General features: G+C 43.2%; 2 protein-coding genes across 2 annotated transcripts; both read right to left on the bottom strand.

The window, feature by feature from the left end:
- Positions 1–8,932: 8,932 nt before the first annotated feature.
- cops8 (COP9 signalosome subunit 8) lies at positions 8,933–15,698 on the bottom strand. The gene is made up of 7 exons (XM_037489208.2): positions 15,568–15,698; positions 14,808–14,878; positions 14,528–14,576; positions 14,230–14,362; positions 10,134–10,241; positions 9,976–10,038; positions 8,933–9,474 (listed from the first exon to the last, which is right to left on the bottom strand). Exons 1-7 carry the CDS (start codon positions 15,661–15,663, stop codon positions 9,395–9,397), a joined length of 600 nt encoding a protein of 199 aa, XP_037345105.2. The 5' UTR covers positions 15,664–15,698; the 3' UTR covers positions 8,933–9,394.
- Positions 10,970–14,202, bottom strand: trim63b (tripartite motif containing 63b). Its single transcript, XM_037489207.2, has one exon. The coding sequence runs from the start codon at positions 13,115–13,117 to the stop codon at positions 12,068–12,070; it is 1,050 nt and encodes a 349-aa protein (XP_037345104.2). The 5' UTR covers positions 13,118–14,202; the 3' UTR covers positions 10,970–12,067.
- Positions 15,699–24,838: the final 9,140 nt, after the last annotated feature.

Raw genomic sequence — 24,838 nt, 5'->3', positions numbered from 1 at the left:
GCATGTTTCCACAACTGCCTTAACAGTCGGGGGCCTGTGAGGACTTTCAGATTGAGCAGCAGAGAGGCAGAAGGCGCTACCTGCAGCTCCCGAGTCAGACCACAAACCACCAGCATCTCTGTCTCCCTTGGCTCTCTTTGCAGTGACATCCGACGTGTGCTGCTCAGCTATTGCCCATTCATGGTCAGGCTGGATGCCAAGCATACCGTTTGTAAATGTCCCTGGGCCAGTGAATCCTTCCAAGTTAAGAGTCTTAAACAAAAGGACAAAGAGATCGGAGGGAAAGTTACTCATCACTTTTTCCTCAAAATGTATTCTTAATTTTGTGGTAAAAGAAGGGACAACACGATCTGCACCAAAACAATCATAAACCAGAGAAACAATTAATTAAGTGTACATCTGGCTGCTGACATTTAACATTTTGAGTACTGTATAGGTTGGTAGAATACGGTATAAAGTCCACATTAAACATAAAGTTTGTCCATGGGGATGGTTGAAAACATTTTTTTATATAAAACTTTTGTCACAACCAATTCTGAGATCAATACCTGTATTAGAAGAATATAAAGAAAATAGATATAACAGCTATGCTTCCCATTGACTCAGCGGATACACATAAAAAACCTCTACACACATGGGAGAAAGCAAAGGCATATATATACTGTACTAGTACCACTGCCCTCTGTTCATTTAATTAGAAAATAGGACATTCTTTAAAGATCACATAGTAAATTCACATGAGCAAATATTTGAATGTATAATGGCCGAATATCATTTTCAATTTCAGGGAGTCCATGGAGCAGAACCCTTGTTGCATCACATTTAGTAGTTTGTCACACCACGCTGAGGTTGTCTCGTCTTGGCTTATTGGCTTGTCATTTCCTGTTTTATTTTGAAAGTCTAACTCCCCTCTCGTTTCAGATCACTTGCCTTTCCTCTTGTGTCACTTCCCTGATTCCTGATTGTGTCCACCTGTTCCCCATTACCCTCATGTGTTTAATAGTCGTAATATAATAACATAATAGTTAATAGAATCTCCCTTTGTCTTGTGCCAAAGTGTTTCGTTGAATTGGTTGATGTTGGTTTATGATGTGTACTATTGCAAACTGTGTGTTTGTGATTGTGCTCCATTAAAAACTAGTTAAACCTTGAAGTACCATTATCCTTCGACAAAGAAGTTATACCTTCATATTCTATTTGTTTGGTTAAATGATCTGCATGTAGTTCCTTTTTCATCATTTAACTGAGACTATGCGTTACTGATCACATGCTGTTTTGTCTCTGCACAGCTCTATTCTTACAGGTTTTAAAACAAGGACATCATTATATATTAAAACACACCTTTGTCCTGAACATCTGTTAATGTTTACAGCAAAATCTGAAAAATTATAATTCCAAAAATTGCTCACGACCCACTTACAGTGGGTTCACAGTGACTGTGTGGCTCCTCCAGGCCCTTGACCTCCAGTTTCGGTAACAGCTGCATCACAAGAAGAATTCAGCTGGATCACCAGAAGGCGGGGGAGGTTAAAAACTCACACTTATGAGCATTCTTCAGATTCCCTCCAAGCTTGCTATGAAGACGGACTATTGCAAAAGAATACTACGTTAGGCTGTGAGCAGACTGTTTACCGTAATAAGCAGTAAAAGACTCAATTGAACGAGTATCATCCAGTATTAGCATTGTGAAGATAACCTCATAATCTCATCAAAATATACATAGTGTAGTGTGGTCAGATGAGAGCAAAATTGAACTGTTTGGATGCCATAATACACGCTATGTTTGGAGGAGAAATGGCACTGCACATCACCCTAAAAACACCATACCAGCAGTGAAGTTTGGAGAACATCATGGTGTGGGGCTGCTTTTCAGCAAATGGTACTGGCAAACTTCACATAATTGATGGAAGGATGAAAGGGCAAATTGACAGAGACCTTCTTGACAGAAATCTGCTGCCATCCATCAAGATGGTGAAGATAAAACGAGGGTGGACATTTCAGCAAAACAATGACCCCACAGCCAAGGAAACTCTCAACTGGTTTCAAAGAAAGAAAATAAAGCTGCTAGAATCCAGGAGGCGTCTTGAAGCTGTCGTTACCAACAAAGGCGTTTGTACAAAGTATTGAATAAATATCATTAAGCGTGTTCAATACTTTTTCTTTGTGTCATTTCACATTATTACACATAACTTTATTTCTGAACTTCTTTGTTTTGGTTTCTTTGTATGTATGTATGTATGTATTACTTGGGTTGTTACCAACATCTGGTGAAAATGTCATGTCAATAGCTCCTTTGGAAACATATTTACTGAGAAAAATGATGACGTGTTCAATACTTATTTCACCCAATTTATATATATATATAGTATATAGCCTGTATACCCTCTGAATCGGTAAATAGGGCCCCAAATTATTTTCTTAATTAAATTGTGTTATTATACCTAATTAGCTCTATATTATTAGTCTTGAGAAATATATCTTAACAAACTGCCAGTTGAATGTACCTTTTAAATAGATGTTCTCAACTTTCAAACATTGAACACACCCATAAACCGTTTTAAAATTAAATAGTGTCTCACAATGAATTGAAATAAAAAAGGATAAAACGTCTATTCTTAACTTTGCATTACATTGCAGAATTAAACCTAATAACTTTACCGTTACCCACTTTTTAATGTGACTGAGCTACACACATAACACAAGCACACCCCAGGAATAACACTTTACTAAGCCGGCATATGTCACGAAGCTCACATCATCTCAAACTGGTTTCTTGAACATGACAATAAGTTCCCGGTACCTTAATGGTCTCCAGTCACCACATCTCAATCCAATAGAGCCCCTTTGGGATGTGGAGGAACAGGAGATTTGCATCACAGATGCTATCACGTCAATACGGACCAACGTCTGTGAGGAATGTTTGAACACCTTGTTGAAAGTATGACACAGAATTACTCCGCATTATGGTCCATTTTGATCTCTAGATGAGCCTCATACTGTATTTAAGAAATTTAGAGGTTAAGTACCAATAACTGAAATTATAGAGAAGTATAGTCATTTTCTCATAGACTTCAATGTGAGTCCCAATGCTTTTTAAATACTTTAGCAAATGCAATCTCTTGGTTGGAGAATACTTACAAGTGTTATATTCTGTTGTGTGCAGAACAGCTTGTTTAGGGGTGACACCAATATTGATTTCATAGTATTTCACTCTCCATCCTCTTATGGATGTGTATCATTTGTTTCTCCAAGAGAAAAAAAGCAGAATTGAAATTGGCAGAAAGATTGAAAGAAGTTGTTGGAGAAGACTGATGCGTATATTCCATCTGTTTTAGATTTATATGCAGCCAGAGCCCTTTCTGTTTTATCCTCTCAACCATGTTATTCCTTTGGCCTAATGCTTTCCAAATGGTATCATATAACAATGAAGCAGCCTTGTTTGAAAAGTGTCTGGTATCAAGAGGAACTTGAACTATATTCAACATGGAGTCTTGTTCCAATAAGAGCAGATTATGAAGCAGAATAGAGCAAAAACATAGCTTGTTTGTCCTCGGCCAGTGATCTGTATTCCTTTTCTTCACTTCATTTCCTCGGCAATTACAAAAAGTCTAAAGGTGGAGTCCCTCGGAGATGGACACGAATGAAAGGCATGTGGGGGACTCACAAAAAGACCCATTGACTTTTGGCTGGCAGCAGGACAGTTCAAGCCAGGTCCAGGCCTGCTGGATATCTTGTAATCTTTTAGTAGCGGATTAGGAAATCTCCTGGAAGAGAGACATGATGGCCATTATATATGAACTCTCATTGAGGTCACATTCCTAGATAACAGCTGCTTTGAGAATCGCCATGGGTCTGTTATAATGGATTTTCAGATTCTGTTGGTTCTCGTGAGATGGTTTGAGGATGCAGGACTTGGGGAAGTTAGATTCTTCAGGGGCTTTATTGTCTGTATATATGACAAATGTAAGCCCATTTATTCTTGAGGAAACATGCTTATTTCCATGCTAGACCAGGGTAAACTTAAGTGATTTATGAATCCACAAGGATGCAGATGTTGCTTGTTGAGACATACACTGTCAGGCAAGTTGAAAAGCTGCAGCAGCTGTTTGCATTTCCAGTTTGTTATCTGTCCCATAACTTTTACAATGAAATGCTGGGAAATTCCCTTTTACTCTGGCTATATTCAAGTGATCTACTGTATATTCCATGTATATCTGTATATCTATCTTTGCACATATTTGTCGATGCAATGCCTTTTGAAAGTTTCCCTTGCTCTCTTTCTCCTCCCTCTTCCTCCCTCTTCTTCCTCCCACCACTTCTCATGCTTTGGCATTTTTACTTGGTTTATAACTTAAAGAACACCCCCCCCCCTTCCAATATTATATATTTTAGTATCTGACAATAGTTAGGACTATGTGGCATGTCAGACAAATTCACAGTAACTGTTTGCGAAGACTGCCCTCTGCTGGTTCATCTCATCTCTAGTGTGACCTTTTCCTCCATCCAACGCTATCCAGCTTTCATGGGACTACAAAGATGTGTTTCTCCCCTGGAAAAGGCTGGAAGCACTGTGAAATTCATGTTCTTTCTTTCTTCAGTGCTTTCAACACCATCGAGCTTTCGCATCTGAGGGACAAGCTGGAGCAGACCAGGGCGGACCACCACCTCTCTGTATGGCGCCTAGACTACCTCACCTACTGTCCACAGTATGTGCGGACAAAGGAGTGTGAGTCACCACGGAGGCCCCACAAGGAATCTGCTCTCGCTCCATCTTCTCCATATGGAGGGTTCATACATATTTTCACCAATGGATTTCCATGAATTCAAACTAAATTTCACTAAAAAAAAATTGTGATATCCCAGTGTATACATGAAAAAGTAAGAAAATGTAGTATTTGAATTAACAATGAGAATTCCAAAGCATACAGTGTTTACCCTACCAGGCCCCAAAAAAAGTTTGTTAAAGTTATGTTTACAATCATCCACTATGGATGAGTATCATTTAGGTTTCTTATACCAGTGCTAAAACGATACTTTTAAAACATACCGGTACCAATACTTTTTTCTTTCTTTTTTTACTTCAAATTATAGATAATATATGAACTGTTATATACGAGTCTATGTAAGAGCCAGAAGTATATTCATTTAATTTATAAAATTAATAAATAATGGCACAGGGCCTGGCCCCGGAGTACTCATCCGAGACTTTAACCCTGCGTGAGCCCAGTCGGTCTCTGCAGTCTTCTAACCAACTGGTTTTAGAAGTGCCAAGGTCAAGGTATATACGGTGGGGTGATCAGGATTTTGCAGTTGCTGCCTCAAGACTCTGGAACAAGTTACCTCCTGATATTCGCACTATCACAGATGTAGCTCTTTTTAGGTCCAAACTCAAAAAGTATCTGTTTCGTCTGGCGTAGCAGTGGTGTGACAATTTCATTCTTTTGTTTCTGTATAACCTTTTCTGATTTTTACTGTTTTCTATAATCACTCTTTTTTATTGCAGGACATGTGTTTTTAAAGTTAAGCACTTTGGATACCTGATGGTTTTGTAAAGTGCTATTTAAATGAATTTTGATTGATTGATGAGGTTCCTGTAGTAGCTTCACTAGCAGTCACCCTCTGATGGGGTTCTTGTAGTAGCTTTTTTTCCTAAGAAAGTAGCTGTCAGCACTAGCTAAAGGTTGCGACATCTAGTGGGAGAAAAAATCTGCAACTTTTGTCAAAATAGAAAAATAATAAAACAGAAATCATATATCTAACTGACTGCAAACCTTTACTCCCTGCAAGACGGAAAGTTGTCTAGCTTCGGACATACACTATGTCCAGAGGTGGATACAAAGAGTTGGCTTCTTTTACCAGGGGTCAAAGGTGATGTCTGTCTTTCATCATATAACTTGGCCATGGCAAGATGCTATACATGCTTAACTGACACAGTCAGAGGTGGAAAGTAACGAATTACATTTACTCGCGTTACTGTAATTGAGTAGTTTTTTTGTGTACTTCTACTTTTTAAAGTATTTTTTTAAATCTGTAATTTAGTTTAAAAAAATTGTACTCAAGTAAAAGTACTGTTACTTAAGTAAAATTTTACTGAAGTTCAAGTAAAGTTACCAGTCTAAAAATTTACTCAAGTAAAAGTAAAAAAGTAGCTCATTAAAAATGTACTCAGAGTAAAAGTTACTTAGTTACTTTTTTAACAGCTGGGTGGGGTGCGAGATTTCAGTGTGGTTAAAAAAAGGCGGTTGGCTCACCGTTCGCTGACGTCGCTGACGGACCGTTTACTCTGCGATCTCCTTAAACTGTCTCTGCTCTGCTCACTGAAGCAAAACAATATGTGGACAATAAATATCAGAGCCAAGAGCAGCGAGTGTAGTCAACTACTGCTGCTAACCACATCCCGTCAGACCAGGATTATTTGTTTATATCCGTTAATCAACTTTTCTCCTCTTGTTACCCTGGTAACCGCTGTCATCACAGACGGTTGCGTCGATTCTTACTGTGAGAATCTACGTACTTCCGGTTTAGCGGCTACACTTCGTATTTTCATTCGATTTCAGCTGAGTTTGCATCTGTTTTGTCCGTCTCCATCATTCTTGTTTAGCGCGTTCGTTCTCCCGCTCATCACTCAATCAGTGCAGTGACCTTAGTTTCCTGGGCGCGATTTTCTTTTCCTTTGTATTTTTTTTTCTATGCATTTTTTTTTGGATATGGATATGATTTCAAATGTAGCGAAGTACAATACTTCAAACAAAAAATACTTAAGTAAAAGTAAAAATACAGATATAAAAAAATACTTTAAAAAGTAGAAGTACACAAAAAAACTACTCAATTACAGTAACACGAGTAAATGTAATTCGTTACTTCCCACCTCTGACTGTGGCAGTTAAGCATGTATAGCATCTTGCCTTGGCCAAGTTATATGATGAAAGATATGGAATGCCGTTTTAGTCAAAATTAAATAAATGAACAAATACACGGTAATGCATAATGACACTGCATTTCATAATAAATAAATGAATAAAAACACGGTAATGCATAATGACACTGCATTTCATAATAAATAAATGAATAAAAACACGGTAATGCATAAGGACACTGCATTTCATAATAAATAAATGAATAAAAACACGGTAATGCATAATGACACTGCATTTCATAATAAATAAATGAATAAAAACACGGTAATGCATAATGACACTGCATTTCATAATAAATAAATGAATAAAAACACGGTAATGCATAATGGCACCGTAATGCATAATGACCCAGTATTTCATTTCACGTTCTTATATGCAAATCAGGGGGCGTGGCTATCTATCACATTCAGAACAGACAACGGAGACGTGTGCAAAAAGGGCTGGCTAAGGCAGTGTTTCTCAACTGGTGGGCCGTTTGTCTAGAGCTGCCGAAGTCGGAACTGCAAGCCCTAGTACTTCCAGAAAACCCTCAATATGTGTCAAAATAGTATCTGCAGATAACCCATGTTGATCGATTTGATCCGCTAATGCTAGCATGCTATCTCGGAGCCCACCGATGTCTTCCATTATGTCAACACTCTCACGTCCCTTAGCCCAGTAGTTCTCAACTTGTCTGGCTCCGGGACCCACCTTTACCCCTTAATGACAAGCGGCGACCCAATTCGATCGGGGGGGGGGGGGGGGGGGTGCTTCCGCGTTCGCTAGCGGTGTCGACGGCACACGGCTCTGTCGTCTGTTCTGAATGTGATAGATAGCCACGCCCCCTGATTTGCATATAAGAACGTGAAATGAAATACTGGGTCATTATGCATTACGGTGCCATTATGCATTACCGTGTTTTTATTCATTTATTTATTATGAAATGCAGTGTCATTATGCATTACCGTGTTTTTATTCATTTATTTATTATGAAATGCAGTGTCATTATGCATTACCGTGTTTTTATTCATTTATTTATTATGAAATGCAGTGTCATTATGCATTACCGTGTTTTTATTCATTTATTTATTATGAAATGCAGTGTCATTATGCATTACCGTGTATTTGTTCATTTATTTAATTTTGACTAAAACGGCATTCCATAGAAAGACAGACATCACCTTGGTAAAATGACCCCTGGTAAAAGAAGCCAACTCTTTGTAATTACATTGCTAAAGACGCTGCGCTACTGACCTCAACCTTTTGGTGACAGGCCTCTTCATTTCGGCCTCTTCTCCCCAGAAACAGCACACCGACGATAAAAAGATAAAACCTCTGTAACTACAAATTTTGTTTCTAGGACCTCATCATCTGCAAAATGCAACGATGAGATCTGCAGCACCTCAGACTGTGAACCCTATGCCCCCGACTACGCCTTGATATCCTGGCCATGAAAACCTTAAACAGGGGTAATGACAAGCCATAGCCTGGTGAAGACCAACCCCACCGGACACAAGTCTGAATTAAAGCCGAACACAGCTCTCGCCTTGGCCATACAGGGATTGAATGTCAGTACAGAACCCCCTCACATCGTACTCCAGCAGCACCTCCCACATTGTCTCTCGGGGGACCCGGCCATACACCTTTTCCACAAAACACATGTAGACCGGATGAGCATACTGCCAGGCCACCTCCAGAATCCCTGTTATAGTAAAGAGCTCGTCCGGCATTCCACGACCAGGATGAAAACTGCATTTTTCCTCTTCAATCCTTGGTTCGACTATCGGGCGAACCCTCCTTTCCAGCACCTTGGAGTAGACTTTACCAGGGAGGCTGAGTAGTGTGATACCCCTGTAATTGGCACACACTCTCTATCCCTTTTTAAAGAGAGGTACCACCACCAGGTCTGCCACTCTTTTTTTGAGTTGGTTGTGGCAGAAGTGAACTGCAAATCGAATGAAATATTCCACATCCTTGATTGAGCCCAGTCTGTTTAGTAAAGACCTCGCAAGTAAAAGAAATGGAAAGAAAAAATGAATTAGAAAGAGCAAAATATTTATTCACCAGTCAAAACATAAGGTTCAAAAAAAGGGCTGAGATGACCACTTCTTGACAAAGTTCTTTGCAACCCTTCAGGTGCTAAAACATACCAACTTGTTTATTTATTAGAAAGGGAAAGGGTCCGTTAGGTGAGCAATAAAATAAAATCTAACATTTATCCTTCAAAATCAAGTCCCAAGTCTGTACAGCAGGTGGGTTACAGAGAGAGAAGGAAAAAAGGATATAATACACCATTGTGTTCCAACATATGGATTGACAGGGGGAGCCAGAAGAGTCGTGAATATGCAGGTCTTGGAGAAGAGCGTGCAGCTCCCATGCAAGATGGTGGGTGTGTGTTTTTGGTTCGTTTATCAGGGACTAGGACCGGAGCAAGAGTCCATCCAAACTTGAACTCTCTCCCCTGTACCGGGTGAGCGGAAAAAAAGGGTGGCAGGTTATCAGTTCTCGAGAAAAGCCACGTAGTCGGTGAGTCTGGCCAACTGCTGCTCGTTTGGAACCAGTGAGACGGGGGGAGGATCTGTGGGTGAGGGAGAGAGAGAGAGAGAGAGAGGAGGAAAGGACTGGTCAGAGGGGGACTCCTGGGTGAATCTCAGCAGACATGAAGAGGATTAATGGTTTGTGAGGTAAGCGTGTTGCGGTGGGCATGTGCACGCCAGATGATCGGCGGATCACAGAACCGCCACAACCTCCTCCTCGACCGTTTGCTCAAATCAGTAACTTTATCGTGCAAGATATATCCATGATTATCAGAGCTTGACGACATGTAGAAATATGAAAAATAAGAAGTTGAGTTGGTGAAAACAAGCAGTGGATGAGGGGACACTCAAACATTTCAAGACGTTCTTGGTATAGAAAAACGTCATCGCTGTTTTACATTAAGATTCGAATGTCTCTTAAATCCCTTCAACAGTTTTATGCGTTTGATGAATTACAGGACGGTGGGTGGCAAAACATTTTGATTAGCAGAACAGTGTGCTTGATGACAGGTACAGATCCAAAGAGCAATGCTGCCCCCTACCTGGCTTTATGGGCATCACCATCCTGGTAGCGGGGTCTGCCTGCCAGCCATGGGTCACTACACCTACAGACGAGGACGGGAAAAAAAAGGAAAAGCATAAGAAGGAGCAGCAAATATGTCACATCATTTGACTGACTTTTAACACAATAACAAGCTACCTTTCACTGCCTCCTCCACAGAGTATCCCACGAAGGCGGCGAAGTCTTCTGCTGCGATGGAGGTGTAGGCCTGGGCCACCAGGCTGTATGCTCGCTGCCGCGTGCTCTCTGTCAAGGATTCATCAAGCACAGACCGTAACATCAGCTGGGACTCACACTCCAAAAGGGCAACAACGTGGCACTTTGTGTAAGTTTCAAGTGAAGGATGGAGAAGGGAAGTTATTGTTTTTAATTCTGTTTGTTTGCTTATGAGGTGGTACCAAATGTACCAAAATTAAAACAAGAAGAAAGCAGTTACTGGATCCTGGATTTATTGAAGGATGCGTGTGCGCAAATTAGCTCCCTTACTCTCTCTGAAACTGAACAAAGTCACAATCACGTCACCTACACCTGGGATTAGAACATTATGAATTTAGGACCTAAAATACTGGATTTTTCCACGCTCAAGCCTTCTTAAAAATAGATCCGGTTTAAAGTGGCGAGCTTAAGGTGAATGGTGAACGGCACAGCCTCAGGCTCAGCTTTAGTAACACTTATCTGGCCTTACTTGTCATGGTGCTGTATTTTGTGGAGAGCAGCAGGGCCTCACAGACCACCAGCATGTTCTCTGCTTATGCAGCTATCACCGAACGGTCTCAGGGATGTGGCCTTTAGTGTTTTATAGCCTAGCAACTAGTGTGTGTGTGTGTTGCAGTGTAACAATAACAAGCGGGATGAGAACCGACAGCTGGGCGCTGAAGGCCAGAAAGCATTTTCCATATCCTCCCCAAAGCAAACGCCGTGCTGTTGTATTTAGTTTAGGAGAGTTTTAAAAAAAACTATTTGTATAATGGTACTTCAGTTAGATAAGGTTTTTAATCAGAGTTCTGGTTGCAGATTATTATCTAGTCTCCATTTAAACACAAGAGGGATAAAAAAAAAACAGCCTATTGTAAAAGTTGTGTTTCCAGAGATGTTCTGTTGATTTGGCATGATGACCTACTACGTGATGTTCTCACAACAAAATTGTCATCTGTTAAAAGTAAACCACATATCAAACATCAGAAAACTGCGCAACCGACTGGCTGCGTATCTGAAAACACATGAGGACAAGTGGGTCCTGTACGGGGGCATTCTGAAACCCGGCCGCACACGTGTATTTTTACCATGGCCTCTGACCATTGGGCGATGACTCGGCAGCAACTGGACCGGCCTTTCAGTGCGGCCTTTGCACATGCCGCTGAGCAAGACGTTCATGAGTGGGAGGATGGGAGCATTATGGAGGAGAAACAGGACCTGTCCGGTCCGTCCATGGGTCTATTCCAGGGCTGCTATCATTTCTCACCTCTTAAAAATAGAACCCCACTTCTCACCAGCAAAGGCAAAGCAGAGAGGACGTGGCAAGGACTTTTATTTTTAAATGCAGCCTATTGCCAAGTAAGAGAAGCAGCAGTGTGGGAAGGCAGCTCTCCAAGGAGAATCTACAGGACAAACATCTTCCTTTATGTCTTTACTTCAGCTTCTCCTTTTGGTTCACCAATAAAGCAAAGGGGAGCTGAATTCATGCAGCTTTATTCCACATTCCATTAGACAGATTTGGTGACCACAGGCAGATCAACTGATCACTAATTAAACACAAACTTGGACAAGTGAGAAGAACAAACAACGATTTCATTGACCTACAAATGAGGAAAATAACGTAATGAACCTTCAGACGTTCTATTTTTACAATTATCTAAGTCTTTTTCTCCATCCAACGGGCTTAGTAGTAAAAAAGTATAAAAAAGGAGTTAAGAAAAGGGTATTTTAGGTATTAATACCACATTGAAATTTTATATTGCACTGAAAGTATTGGCGACATATTAAAGCCGACACCCACGGCAACCTTGGATTTCTTTCAACATGAAACGCAATCCGTGCCAGACACAAGAAATCCATTAACACTTCAATGTTCATTATTCTTCCTCCTCCTCCTCCTCCTCCTCCTCCTCCTCTGCGTCCTCAAATTCATCATCATCAAACGTGCCGAAGTCCATTTTTGCCAGGACCGCCTCCACGTGCTCCGTCGACAAAGTGAAGTGGTCCATCTTCTCGAAGCCCGGCTCGGGCCTCTCCTCCCCCAGCGAGCTTTTCGCCGCGTCCTTGGTCTGCGAGATTAGGCCCTTGGAGGCCAACAGGAACTGAGCGGCGCCGCCCTGCTCCAGCGCCCTCACGGCCGTATCCGTGAGCTCCGAACTGGTCTGCAGCCGCTCGCCGTAGCGCTGGGCCAGCGCTCGCAGGGCCGCCACCTTCTCATCTTGCTCCTTGCCGATCTGCTCGAGCAGAACCGTCTTGCGCTCTTCCAGGACGGCGTAAAGCAGGTCGAAGCGCTCGGCCAGCCCCTGCTTGGCGCTCTGAGCGTTGTCCTGGACGGCGCGGCAGGCGTCTTCCATCTGATTGAGCAGGGCCTGCAGGCGGCCGTTGCCGGCCACCAGAGTGTCGATGGCGTTGCTCAGTTCGCCCTTCTGCACCTGGTAGACGCTCGCCAGCGGTGACACCTCGCAGTCCTTGTGCTGGCCAAACACTTTGCACATGGAGCACGTGGGGACCTGGCACGTCGCGCAGTAGATGTTGATTTTCTCATCCTCGTGCTCTTCGCACATGGGCTCCTTGGATTCTTTGGGCTTCAGGGTGCTTTCTGTGCCGCCGCTGCCTTCTTGCTGCTGCTTGTACAGGTCGATAATGTTTTCCACCAGCAGGTTTCGCTGGAGCCCGTGCACCCCGTGGCGGTCCAGCACGACCTCAAAGCGGCAGGTGGGACAGCGAAAGACGCCGCCGGAAAAGCGGTACGGGTTGCGGGAGTCGTAGAGGTCGCTGGCACAGCTACGGCACAGGTTGTGCTGGCAGGGCAGGATGACCACGGGTTTGGTGAACATGTCCAGGCAGATGGGGCAGCTCAGTTGCTTCTCTAGGCTATCCATGGGGCTCGGGGGCCGGACCACCGACCCTGTCCTCTGAACGTCCATGGTGAAAAAGCCTCAAACTACGCCTGCAAGTTTCCTTAATTTCCACAAGTGAAAACTAAGCTGTTACCAAAAGGAAAGGCGGGACTCTAGTGTGTGCTGCAACGTGTGAAATGCTGGTATCTGTTCTGACTGGGAACTGGGGGCTCTGGCTTTTATACCAGCCCCTCACAGCTGGTGACACCCAATCCCTTCCCAACAACCCGGGCGCACATTCCTGCCTGCTTGCTGTCTCGGGATCTTTTCATAGAAACAGCCCCCTCCTTCTCAGTGTTGCATGTGTCACTCGTCCCAGTGGGCACTCTGTCCCTCCCAATGGTGATAGGAGCGAGGACCACCAAGTTCCACATGACTGGGTCAATCCAATAGGTAAACAACTTGGTGTCAACAACCCGTGACTGTTGTTTTGTCCATTTCAACTCTTTTGACACTACATAGCATGAATAAAAAAGGTTTTCTTTGCCACTGAAAATGTAGTGTCTTCAACAGTTTTGCGTGTCCTCTTGACATTAATGTCTTAATCTAAAATCTCCAATGGTGTTAAAGTGCTGTCTTTTTCAAGAAATAAAAGAAATACTATTTATGTTTAGCAAAACAATCTACTGCTGTCTATCAAATTGAGAAATTCTACCAGAGGTTATTTATTTTATTGTACGGCCAATAGGCGTTTTGGACCAGTTACTTGTGCTGAAGCAGTTGTTTAGATAGATTACAGTGTTATTGTTACACAGTCTAGTCAGTGTGCTTGCTTTATCATAGAAATTATTTCTTTACAGGTGGATATGTTGCGATATCAAAAAGTTTTAATTGTTTGCCAGTACCTAAACCCTTGTAAATCCCCCCATTCAACTAAAAATGTTCATCGATGGTCACCCAAGTGTTTCATGCCATTACATCAGCATTCATGGCAGATCAACGAGTATCGTCAGCATGAGGGTGAGGCTATTTTTAAACTCTTGCACAAGGGAACTATCACATGCTATAGATGGCCGAACAACGTCGAGCACTTGGGGAGATATCGTTGTATGGGGATGTTTGATGTAAAGTGAGCGATGTTTAGGTATTCTGTTGTATATTTAGAGTAGGGAATAAATAAAAATAAAATAAAGTGTTACCTCGAAGAGCCTCCATGACTGGCAGGATATTCTCGGACCATTGGAAGGCTGCAATGGTTGTGTAAACCCCTGGAAAGTCTCGCTGCCAAATGCGCTGCCCAACGGCCCAAATAGATGTTAATTCCGGGTTTGCCTGTATGCAAGAAATGAGAACAAATTTAAAAAATACCATAACCATGGCAATGTTTGTCAGTTTACGGTTAATGGAGTCACACTCAGAACATGTTGGTTGTATGGTGCCTATGCAGGGTGAGGCAGATAAGCCTCTGAGCAGGAGATAGCGTTTTACCATGCTCACCGATTTTATTGCTTGGGGAATCCGTTTCCAGAGATACCTGCCGTTATTCCTGTTGGAGCCACACCAACAAGTTAGAGGACACAGAGAATCAGGCTGCAGGTGCAGGCAGCAAAGCTAGAATAGGGTATACGATGTAACACACTAGTTACCAACTAAGATACAACTTGTAGGCAAAATGTGAATCAGTTGAAAGCAGATTAGTAAAAATCTAGCACTTTTTTTAATAAGAGAGAACAACACCATGGGCTACTGGAGACAGACAGACACAGAGTGGACTTACATGTCATTGTGTAGCAGATAGAGCGATAGCAGCTGAGCATACACCTGAGGTGTTGCGATGCCCCCTGGAGCCTGTTAACAATAAAGACAGGACATCCGCTAAACAATCTACAATGTGCATTGCTAAGAACACTCTGTAATAAACATTCTATAATTTGCATATCTCAGAACACTCTGTAATAAACATTCTATAATGTGTCGACTAATCCACTGATGGCTGTGGCTTGGCTATTCACTCACGCTATTACCTTCCTTAGTCCCTACGTTGTAACATTGGGGTCTCTTCTTAGTGTTTTAAGCTAGATTATGTTTCAAATTGGTCAGTTCCCAGCTACCTGGCGCCACAAGGTGAAAACGAGTCATGGTTTGTAAGTTATGACGACCTAACTAAATAAAGCAGTAACGTTACTGTGCTAAGAAGCTCTTGAATACCAACGTAGCGGAGACATGTATCGCCATGTACGGTTAGCTAAAGAGCTAACATTACCTGCTAACAGCAGACGTTACAGTAGAAAGTACCGCTAACAGTTCTCGTTGAATATGAATTTCCTCTCAATCGTGCACTAGTTAACTCACGGCTTGTGTGAGTGTCTGATGTCTAATATGAGTTAGTGAGCATTTAACGTTAGCTTCTTAGCCATTACGTTAGCCAAAGTTGGCCATGAGCTAAGGCTAACTGTCAGTACCACGAGAACCGAGCCTTCAAGAGGCCTGGCCGCAACGTGGATGGTTTGCACTACACAAGATGATCCAGGCCTTACCTCCAGCTCCTGGGCTTCACACTGTTCCAGTAATTTATCATAGTTCTCCTCCATAATCACAGCAGCAGGCATGTTGATGCCTAGCTGTTGCATCATGGGAAACTTCTTCTGCTGTGTGACTGTAGTAGATCATCAGCACGCCGGCAGTGCTGCTGCTCTCTGCTGGAGGAAACACAAACGACACGGTCCTTGTTCCACATCTCCTCTAACGACATATCACATCAACCCAGGGTTTAAATTTAGCACAGCGCATCATACGATCAATGACAACTCATGGAAATACAGGCAGACATCGATGTCCACCAATTGAACAAAAAAGACAGAAAGGTAGTAATGAAAAAATAGATATGTAAGCTGAAAGAAAGAAAACCTTGATTTATTATTGATTTTAGGTTGAAAAATGAGGTCTGCATTTATCAAATCTGTTTATTATGTATGTCAATGTCAATACCAGTTGTTGGCAGAGGTGTCAAAAGTATTCACATTCATTACTCAAGTAGAAGTATATATACTATGGTTTAGAAATACTTTTGTAGAAGTTGTATCAACTCACGCATTTTACTTCGATAAAAGTATAAAGGTACTGGTTTTAAAGTAAAGGTATTGTAAGGGGGAAACGTTCCATCAAGGACAAACTCTTAATGTGTAACCTGAGATCGACTTGTACCGCTACCGCCTACCGACCAGCGGAGGAACCGACCACCGCAAACTGCAGTCCTGAAAAAGAATCCTTGCACCGACCACTTTGTACCCTCCGTCACTCTGATTTGCGTCATCTGCAGTTGGATCGCGGAGAAAACCAATAGGGTGTCTGGATGGTAATGTTTATCCTTCTCATCCAACCACAATCAAATTCACTCAATCCGGATGCCGCGATTTATCGGGATAAGTTTTTTTATATGTGTGTTTTTGAACGATAACATGCCGGAAAACGAGCCAAACTGAAAATAGCAGTAACGAGGCCATTTAAAAAAAAATGCGTGAAAATGTAAGGAGTAGAAGTAAAAAGTTGGAATAAATCAAAACTTTGTGTTGTCTCAGTGAACTCCACAGTGAGGCCGTCCATTCTCCTTAAATTAAATGACCCTCTTTCCCACAGATTTCTGTTCTTCACATTGTTTTTGAGCCCTCCATTTTATTGGATGTCATTGACTGCATCCATTTTTTTACCCCATTTTGGATAAAATGGCGTGGGATCACAAGCAGAGCAAATCCCACTACAATTATTCTGCAGTTTCTTGTTATTATTTCCCTGCTTATTTGTGTTGGGTAAAGACAACTTTAGCAGTGAGACTTTCTATACATTTATACAATTTTAAAGAAGTGTGGGGTCATTTCATTTTCAAAACTTGGTAGTTTGTCGCAGCTCCAACGTCTTTCACAAATTTATATTTTCTTGAAGTTTAAAGGGTTTTTATTGGGAAAATGCCTCGTTAGCATTGAAAATCTTCTTTGGAAGAGTCTACTGGCAAAGACACCAGTGGCACAGCAAACCTACTTTCAGACATCGGTTACAGAAAAATAATGGTACGGCTGCAGTTTGAGACTTCTCTGATGTTCCTCTTGTGTCACAGTGTTTCTTTTTGTCTTTGATGGAGACAATGCCTGCAATCAGTGTGTTTTTATTCACAATGTATTGATACTGTAGAAATGCATAAACATACTAGAATCACTTACTATTAAAAATGTACTGTAGAAATGTATATATTCAGTATATGTATATATTTACACCACAAGTGCATGCATTTATTTTAAACACACACAGATATAATCAATAAGGAGCAGCAAGCCTTATAACAATGTGTATTTGTACCATAGCAGAGAGAAGCTCCAAGTAGTATTTATTACCTCACTAGGAATGTAGGGAGTTTCGGAGGAACGGAGGCCGTACCAGGTACCAAATTGTACATAACACCTCCTTTTGAGGAAGCTACTGCACTAGAAGTACAAAATGGACGGTTATAAAAAATCTTCAAGCAATGAGAGGGATGGAAAAAAGTATATAATGTGATGTTATCTTTTGTTTGTGAGTCACAAGCTTAAGCATCAACAGCAACTGCTGGCAGACAAGCTGTTAACGGCCTGGTGATTCATTTTCCCCGCCATCAACCATGGAAGACATAACATCTATACTATTCAGGTCGGACCACTAAACACTCTTGTATTTGCAAGTGCAAAGTAGCATCTGTAGGCGCTTAAAGCTCAGTGAACTTCACCATCTGCATCCAGTGGTACATGACAAAACTAACCGTCAGCTGTTTTTTTATATTGTAAATTTTAAAAACAGAGTAGATACATATGATTATGTTGAGTGTGTTAGGTGCGTTTCGGAGCTTGACCCAACAAGCAGGCCGAGCCATCGCCAATTTGTCGTTCCCTTAGTTTCGTGTACATACTATACTGTACATAGACTTTGTATGTAAACCTGTGGCGCAAATAATTTGTGTTGCGTTTGGTGTGCAGGTCTCCGTGGATCATAGTTTCGTGCGGACCCCGGTTCTGACTCCTGGAAGGGCTCTGCTGACACCTGCTGCTGCCATCATCATTACTTTAAATATGATTCATATTACTGTCATCATAAACCAACATCTTTCTGCTCTCCCTCCCCACAGAAGCCTCTGTGGATGGTGGTTCTATCTGATGGTGGTTGTCCCTGCAGTGGTCCTGGCGTACACTTGTTCTGCTACTTGCAATTACTTGTATCATTTCTGTTAGAGAAATTGAATGTATTGTACATCTTTTACATTGTTGATTCTGTACACATGACATCCATTGCAGTCTGTCCATCCCGGGAGAGGGATCCCTCCTCTGACGTTCTCCCTAAGGTTTCTTCACTTTTTTCCTGTGCCGATGTGAGGGTTTCGGGACAGAGGATGTTGCATGTGTACAGACTGTAAAGCCCTCTGAGGCAAATTTGTAATTTGCGATTTTGGGCTATACAAAATAAAATGAATTGAATTGTGTGAACGCAGCATAAGGCAGATGCCAGCCCCCCTCCTGAGGAAACCTTGTGCCCACGACCTAGTCCTTTCAGTCATGAGCCCTCCTCCATGACCATAGGTGAGGGTAGGGATGAAGATTGACGGGCAGATCAAGAGCTTTGCCCTGCATCCCATCTCTCTTTTCCTCACAACGGTGCAGAGCAGCAGCCCCGCTTCTCCCATTCTTAATGACAGAAATAGCTTTTCATTCAATGTGTTAAATGTAACAAAACATATCAAATTTCACAACATATCAATCTAAACTTAGAAGGAATTCTAATTACGATCGTTTTCTGGAGGTTGAAATTGACCGAAAGGATGAAAGATGTTAGTAAATTTGAAGCCAACAGGGGGGATATATTCATGTATATTATTTATTTATGTATTTTTTTGGAGGGAAACAGACTTATCTTAATTTATATATAATCAGGAAATACATTTGGAATCATTAATTTTGAAACTGACCCGACGCCATAAAGAAAAACCTTCTCTCCCATTGTGAGCGGCTTTTAGTTGTTTTATATGTGTCATGTGACGTATCACTGTGTGAATCAATTGACATTCTAGCACATATCAAAGGACTGGCTGTGGCAGCTGGATGCTTGGATTTTAGGACTAAAGCATCTGCGACAAGCCAACAGATCAGATCATTCATAGCTTAGGAAGGATTTGCAACTGACCTCAATGCAGAAAATGTAAATAACGGGCTTTGTTCTAGTTTGTATGAGTGCCGCTGGAGTCCTGGAATGTTCATGTAAACCTTGGCTTATACCAGATTAATGATGAGAATAAATAATGAGAACATACACAGGGATAATCCATTAAACATGACTGCAATGGTACTAATTCGATTACAGAGCATATCAATCATTTGTTTGTTTTAGTTTGTTTTAATTGGAGTGTTGAAATATGACAATATCCCAAATTAGTTGATATTACCAATGTTAACTTAAGATTAAAAAAAATGTCAGTAACTTCTTAGACCTAGCAGTCTCTGAAACTGTTTCACAGTGAGTGGCTGGCCTAGCCTACGCCCGCTGAACTGCAGAGAGGATCGAAACTACTCGAGCGGGAGACAGGTGTGCCTGCATCATGGTCGAATCCCAAATAACACCCAGGAAGGTGGTCCTACGTGCTGGTAACAGCACGCTTTTCCTGGTGTTGAGTCTCAGCCCCAGACGGTTCATGTGGGCGAGCACAACATCTCGATGTTGGGCCGCCAGGCGCTCAGAGGGCGCTAAAATCAACCAGTCGTCTAAGTAGTTCAAAATACGGATACCCTGGAGACGCAATGGCGCCAGAGCTGCATCCACCCATTTGGTGAACGTACGGGGTGAGAGGGCTAGGACGAAAGGAAGGACCTTGTATTGGTAAGCTTTATCCCCAAAAGCGAACCTCAGGAACTTCCTGTGTCGAGGGAGGATGGGAATGAGGAAGTAAGCGTCCTGGAGATCTACCGTGACAAGCCAGTCCTCGGACCTGATATGTGGCGCGATCTGTTTGAGAGTGAGCATCCTGAAGCTCAACTTCGCAACAGCGCGGTTCAAACGGCGGAGATCCAGAATTGGGCGCAAACCCCCATCCTTCTTTGGAACAATGAAGTAGCGGCTATAGTAGCCTGACTCTCTGTCTGGGGGGAGAACTCGTTCTACGGCTCCCTTCCACAGCAGGGTCTGTACTTGCCTGCTGGGGGTCTACCACCGTGGGTAGTACGCCCCGAAACCGAGGCGGCTGCCACCTGAACTGGATGGCGTAGCCAACATTGATTGTGTGCAGGACCCATTGAGATACATTGGGGAGGGCTTGCCACTCACCCAAAAAGTTTCCCAGGGGTTCCGGCCCTCGAAGCGGCGGCGGGGACCCCTACGGTGTCGGGGCCTATTGGACGAAGCCTTCTTCGCGTCGGCCGTCCTCAGACCCGACCGCCCGCGAGAGAGCCCCGCCCGAACGTACCGTGCTGCGGCCCAGCCTCGACGAGGGGGTGCACGCTGCGCGACGCTCTCCTGCTGCGCCAGGTGGTGCGAGCTCGTAGACGGCCGGGGCCGCCCTCGAGCAGCCCCGCCAACGTGGCGTCGTCGGGGAAGGAAGGAATCGAGCGCCTGAAGGTGAAGGACAAGTCCTTCCTCCTGGATGCCCCTCTCTCCCCTGCCACCTCTCGGCGTGGAGTTAATCCGCCACGGCCCCAATGGCACCTCCGAAGAGGGTTGCCGGGGAGAGAGGGGCATCCAGGAGGAAGGACTTGTCCTTCACCTTCAGGCTGGAGTGGCTCAGCCAAAGGTGCCGCTCCGTAGCCACCATGGCTCCCATGGAGCGCCCGACGGACTTCGCCGTCTCCTTAGTGGCTCTCAATGCGAGGTCAGCTGTGTGCCTCAGCTCACGCACTGCCTCCGGAGTTAGCTCCGGAGGACCTCCAGCAGTTCTTTGGCGGCAGCGGGGGAATGAGTCGCCTCGGCGTCAGCCTCCGCTGCCTCTACGCTCACCACGTCCAGCTCCTCGGAGCCGGAAGAAGGCACAGAGATGAATGGTCCTGCCCTTCGGGTCCCTTTATAGCGCCCTGGTCGCGGCGTCCCCCGCCTATGACGTACCAGCTCACCATTGGTTAAATTTCACACGTGCTTCAAGACGCGGTCACGCGGAGGCGTTCCCACAGCGTTTTTACGCAGCTCGAGTTCCTTGAGAGGCAACAGTGAGATGGGGACATCTAATTATTCACCTCAAAGGTGAGAATGATGTCACCAGTATGTTAATGCCCATGACCCGAAAGTGTTCATTGTACGAGTCCTTAACAAATAAACAACATTAGAACACAATCATATTTCTCATAATTATAACAATAATCAATTCAGCATAAATACAGCAGAATAACAAAGTAAATCGGGTTATCACCACTCCAGTGGTTTAGACAAATAAATCACCGAAAGTGGTTGGAGAAAAAGCTGGTGGTCAGTGCTTCTCAAATCAACACCTATGAAACACAGTATGATATCCTACTTACTCACCATTCAACCTATTGTTGCTTCTAAAGTCACCTTCAAAGTCACGATGGCGTTTGGACGTAGCAGCTCCTTCCGTCTCTTCATGTGCTGCACACTGCAATGGCAAACTGACAAATCACCAGTGTAAGTACACAAAAATATTTGCCAGTCACTGTATACGTACCAAGACCTCTCTGTGGAATACAGTGAGTGAGTCATCACTGGTTTTACTCCAGCTATTTTATTTATCAAGCAGTGAGTACTGCAGCTCAGCGCGTGTCATTTCAAAGTCTCCGTGCAGCAGTTCTGAACATTGGAGTGAATTGGCCTTTCAATCCAAGTGATGGCCCTCACCTTTGATGACAATCTAGCAGAATGCATCAATAATGCAAAGTCCTATCTGCAAAGTTTTTGACCTTTCTTGAGATGAACAGAGCTACAAGAGAGCCCTATAGAGAATTGAAAAATGTTCTGAAGACAACTAACTGCACAAACAGATATCCAAATATTGCTCGCACAGATAGAACGGACAATTATTCAAATATTTAAGTTTCCTGGAGCTGAGGCTCCTTTTGCGCCCAATTGAACCTTTCGGATAGCGTTCGATCCCCCTGGCTCGGCTGGGTGACTGGACGATGCCGCGTGAAGTGATCGTCTCAAGGTTCTGCTGCACTCTATCCAGAACCCACTTTGCCTTCCTTGTTGATGAGTGTGCATATGATAAACATGGATAGACAACACATGATAATCCGAGATGTGGTAAGATGACAGACTGTAAACAAGAAGTATATGTAGTCTTTGAGACACCACCAATTGGCATGGACTACTGTCATGACCCGGCTCAAAGGAGATGACAAACACTGGAGAGACGCAGTGCAAAGCTGATATAAAAATATATTTATTTAAGTAAAGTAACAAAACCGAAAGTAAAGCAAATAAGAGATGTATACGTCAGTATTTTCAGTCATGTCAGTGTGGGTGCTTGATCATGTCGGTGGAGTGTTGTGAACGCGAACGCTGGCCAGGGAAACCAGCGACACCGGCAGGCAGGAACCACTTGAACCGCTTGTACTGCCTGAACGCCCCAGCTGCTCCCAATCAGGTTGATGGCATTACCTTGGAGAAACAGACAGTGACGTTACAGACATGAACCAATACACCTATAGGCAGGGCCGTCACACAACCGTTTTGAGGCCTTACACAGACGCTTTACACAGTTCTGGATGCCACCTGGGTGAAGTGTGTAATGGCAAAAAAAATATGTAACTCTTCTAAATGCTTCATTTGTATAACCAGTTTATTAATTGCGAGTCCTGAGATAGCAAAGGCCATGGTATAAAAGCTGAAGTGTTCCACACTGATAAATGTCCTCAGCGTCCTAGTTGTAGAGACTAAACAAAGTAGGTCATATGCGTGTAACCAGATTTGTTTTCAAGTGTTAGGAGGGCGAGTCCATGGTCAAAGAATTGATGTGTCTTACATGGATTAGATGTCCCCAGTATCCTGGCTGTAGATACTCAACAAGGTGGTCAAGGTTTCTGTTGACGCCACCGATAACTGAACTTGGGTATAAGAACTGCCTCGTTCTGTTAGGGGCCAAGGAGGTTCATGACAGTCTGCAGAGCACGTAGCTGTTGTGACCTTTCTTCCCTTGGAAGGAAATAAACGGAGAAAGACATATTTGACTCGGAGCCTTTGTTTCTTACTTTACGATTGTCTGTGCAAAGTCTTCCACCACAATTGCTAGGGAGCTAATGATAACTGCATCACAGGCTGCAACACAAAGTTGCTAATCTTGAGTTTTCTATGCATGCAATTTGTGAAAGGGGGGCTGGTCAGTGGATGTCAGTGACAATATGACAAATAAACTGATCCTTTCTTGGAATATTTATCATACAAAATTATTATTTTAACTGACAAACAGAAACTAATATATTCATGTTTGTTCTTCGATCTCTTTAAGAAACTCCTTTGAACCTGAATCTTGTCACGTCTTACAAACACTTTCCTATTTTTACAGTGCCAAATTTGTCTTCAAAAGAGGAAACTAACAGCATGACCTACTGAATATGAACTTGCCCAAAATAGCTACTCAGTTGAATATCTGCACAGACTACATTTAGCAGGTGCACATTTAGTCATTTATACACGCCATGCTATGTGAAAATGAACGAAACGTCTGAAAAAACAAAATAGCATTAAGAGCAAATTGGCGAATGCAGCACAGATTGAGAACATTTTGGAATTTGAATCCAGCCTGCATGTTGTCCACCTGTCACTCCACAGAGACCAGGATGTGATCTGGTCTGCCTCCTGCATAGGACCTCAGCACCCACACAGTCGAGATGGCCTGCCGCCCGGTTGTCGGACCAAAGGACACCACACTATTGGCCTGGTGGGCCCCTAATATTGAACAGGGAGCATATTCAATAAAACCTGTTATTTATCTACAAAACCCTGTTCTGTGGTTTCTTTTGGATCCTGCTCCCAACCGCATGGTGACAATATAATAGTTATAATATACATATAGAATAACCCAGCATGCTAACACAAACTTCTTATAATGTAATGTTATGGTCTGTTACACACCAGATCCCTAGAAGGGAGGGGACTGCTGACACGCCGCTGTTCAAGGTCCAAGTGTGTCACTAACCGGGGGCTTGTGGGGGTCGTGGTGCAAGCAGGACAAACAGTTTTTACCGTGTATAGATTATTTATTTGGTTTCTACTCACACGGATTGCAGGGAGAAGGGCTGGACAGGACCAAAACAACGAAACAAACAAAAATACACAGGCTTGTTCCTATCAATAGTGCAGTAGCTTTGGCACGCTAACCAAAAATACAGGTGGTGGTCTGCCCAGGTCTAAGCTAGTGTTTCTAGACAGAGACTCACTGCGGGTGATGTATGCCCATGGGCCTCTAGTCTAGCCACAACGGCTCCCTTCCCCCTGGGACGAAAAAGAAAAAAAAAAGAACACGGTCATTAGTACAGAAAAATGGATCTAATATATATGAAGAACAGATATAATTTTTTTTTTTTTAAAAACACCCACAGAACAGTAAATTCCAAGACACAATGAAAAGCAACTTTCTGCCCAAACAATAACACATGTCGAGCCAGCCAGCACCAGGGGCCTGAAGACTGTGGCCTTTTGAGCTCCAACCAGGTGCAGCCACTAACGATCCTGCGGTCCGCAGCCAATCAGGGGGGGGGGGTGGTAAATCCTGTCAATTAAGAGAAGGGAGACACACACACAAGCAACCTCAACAACGAATGCACATACACACATACAAGGCCCTGCTGTGGAACACAG

Source organism: Pungitius pungitius, chromosome 10 (assembly GCF_949316345.1).
Source record: "Pungitius pungitius chromosome 10, fPunPun2.1, whole genome shotgun sequence".
NCBI lineage: Eukaryota > Metazoa > Chordata > Actinopteri > Perciformes > Gasterosteidae > Pungitius > Pungitius pungitius.
Note: the sequence above shows the minus strand (reverse complement) of the source record. Positions and strands in the feature narration are given on the sequence as shown.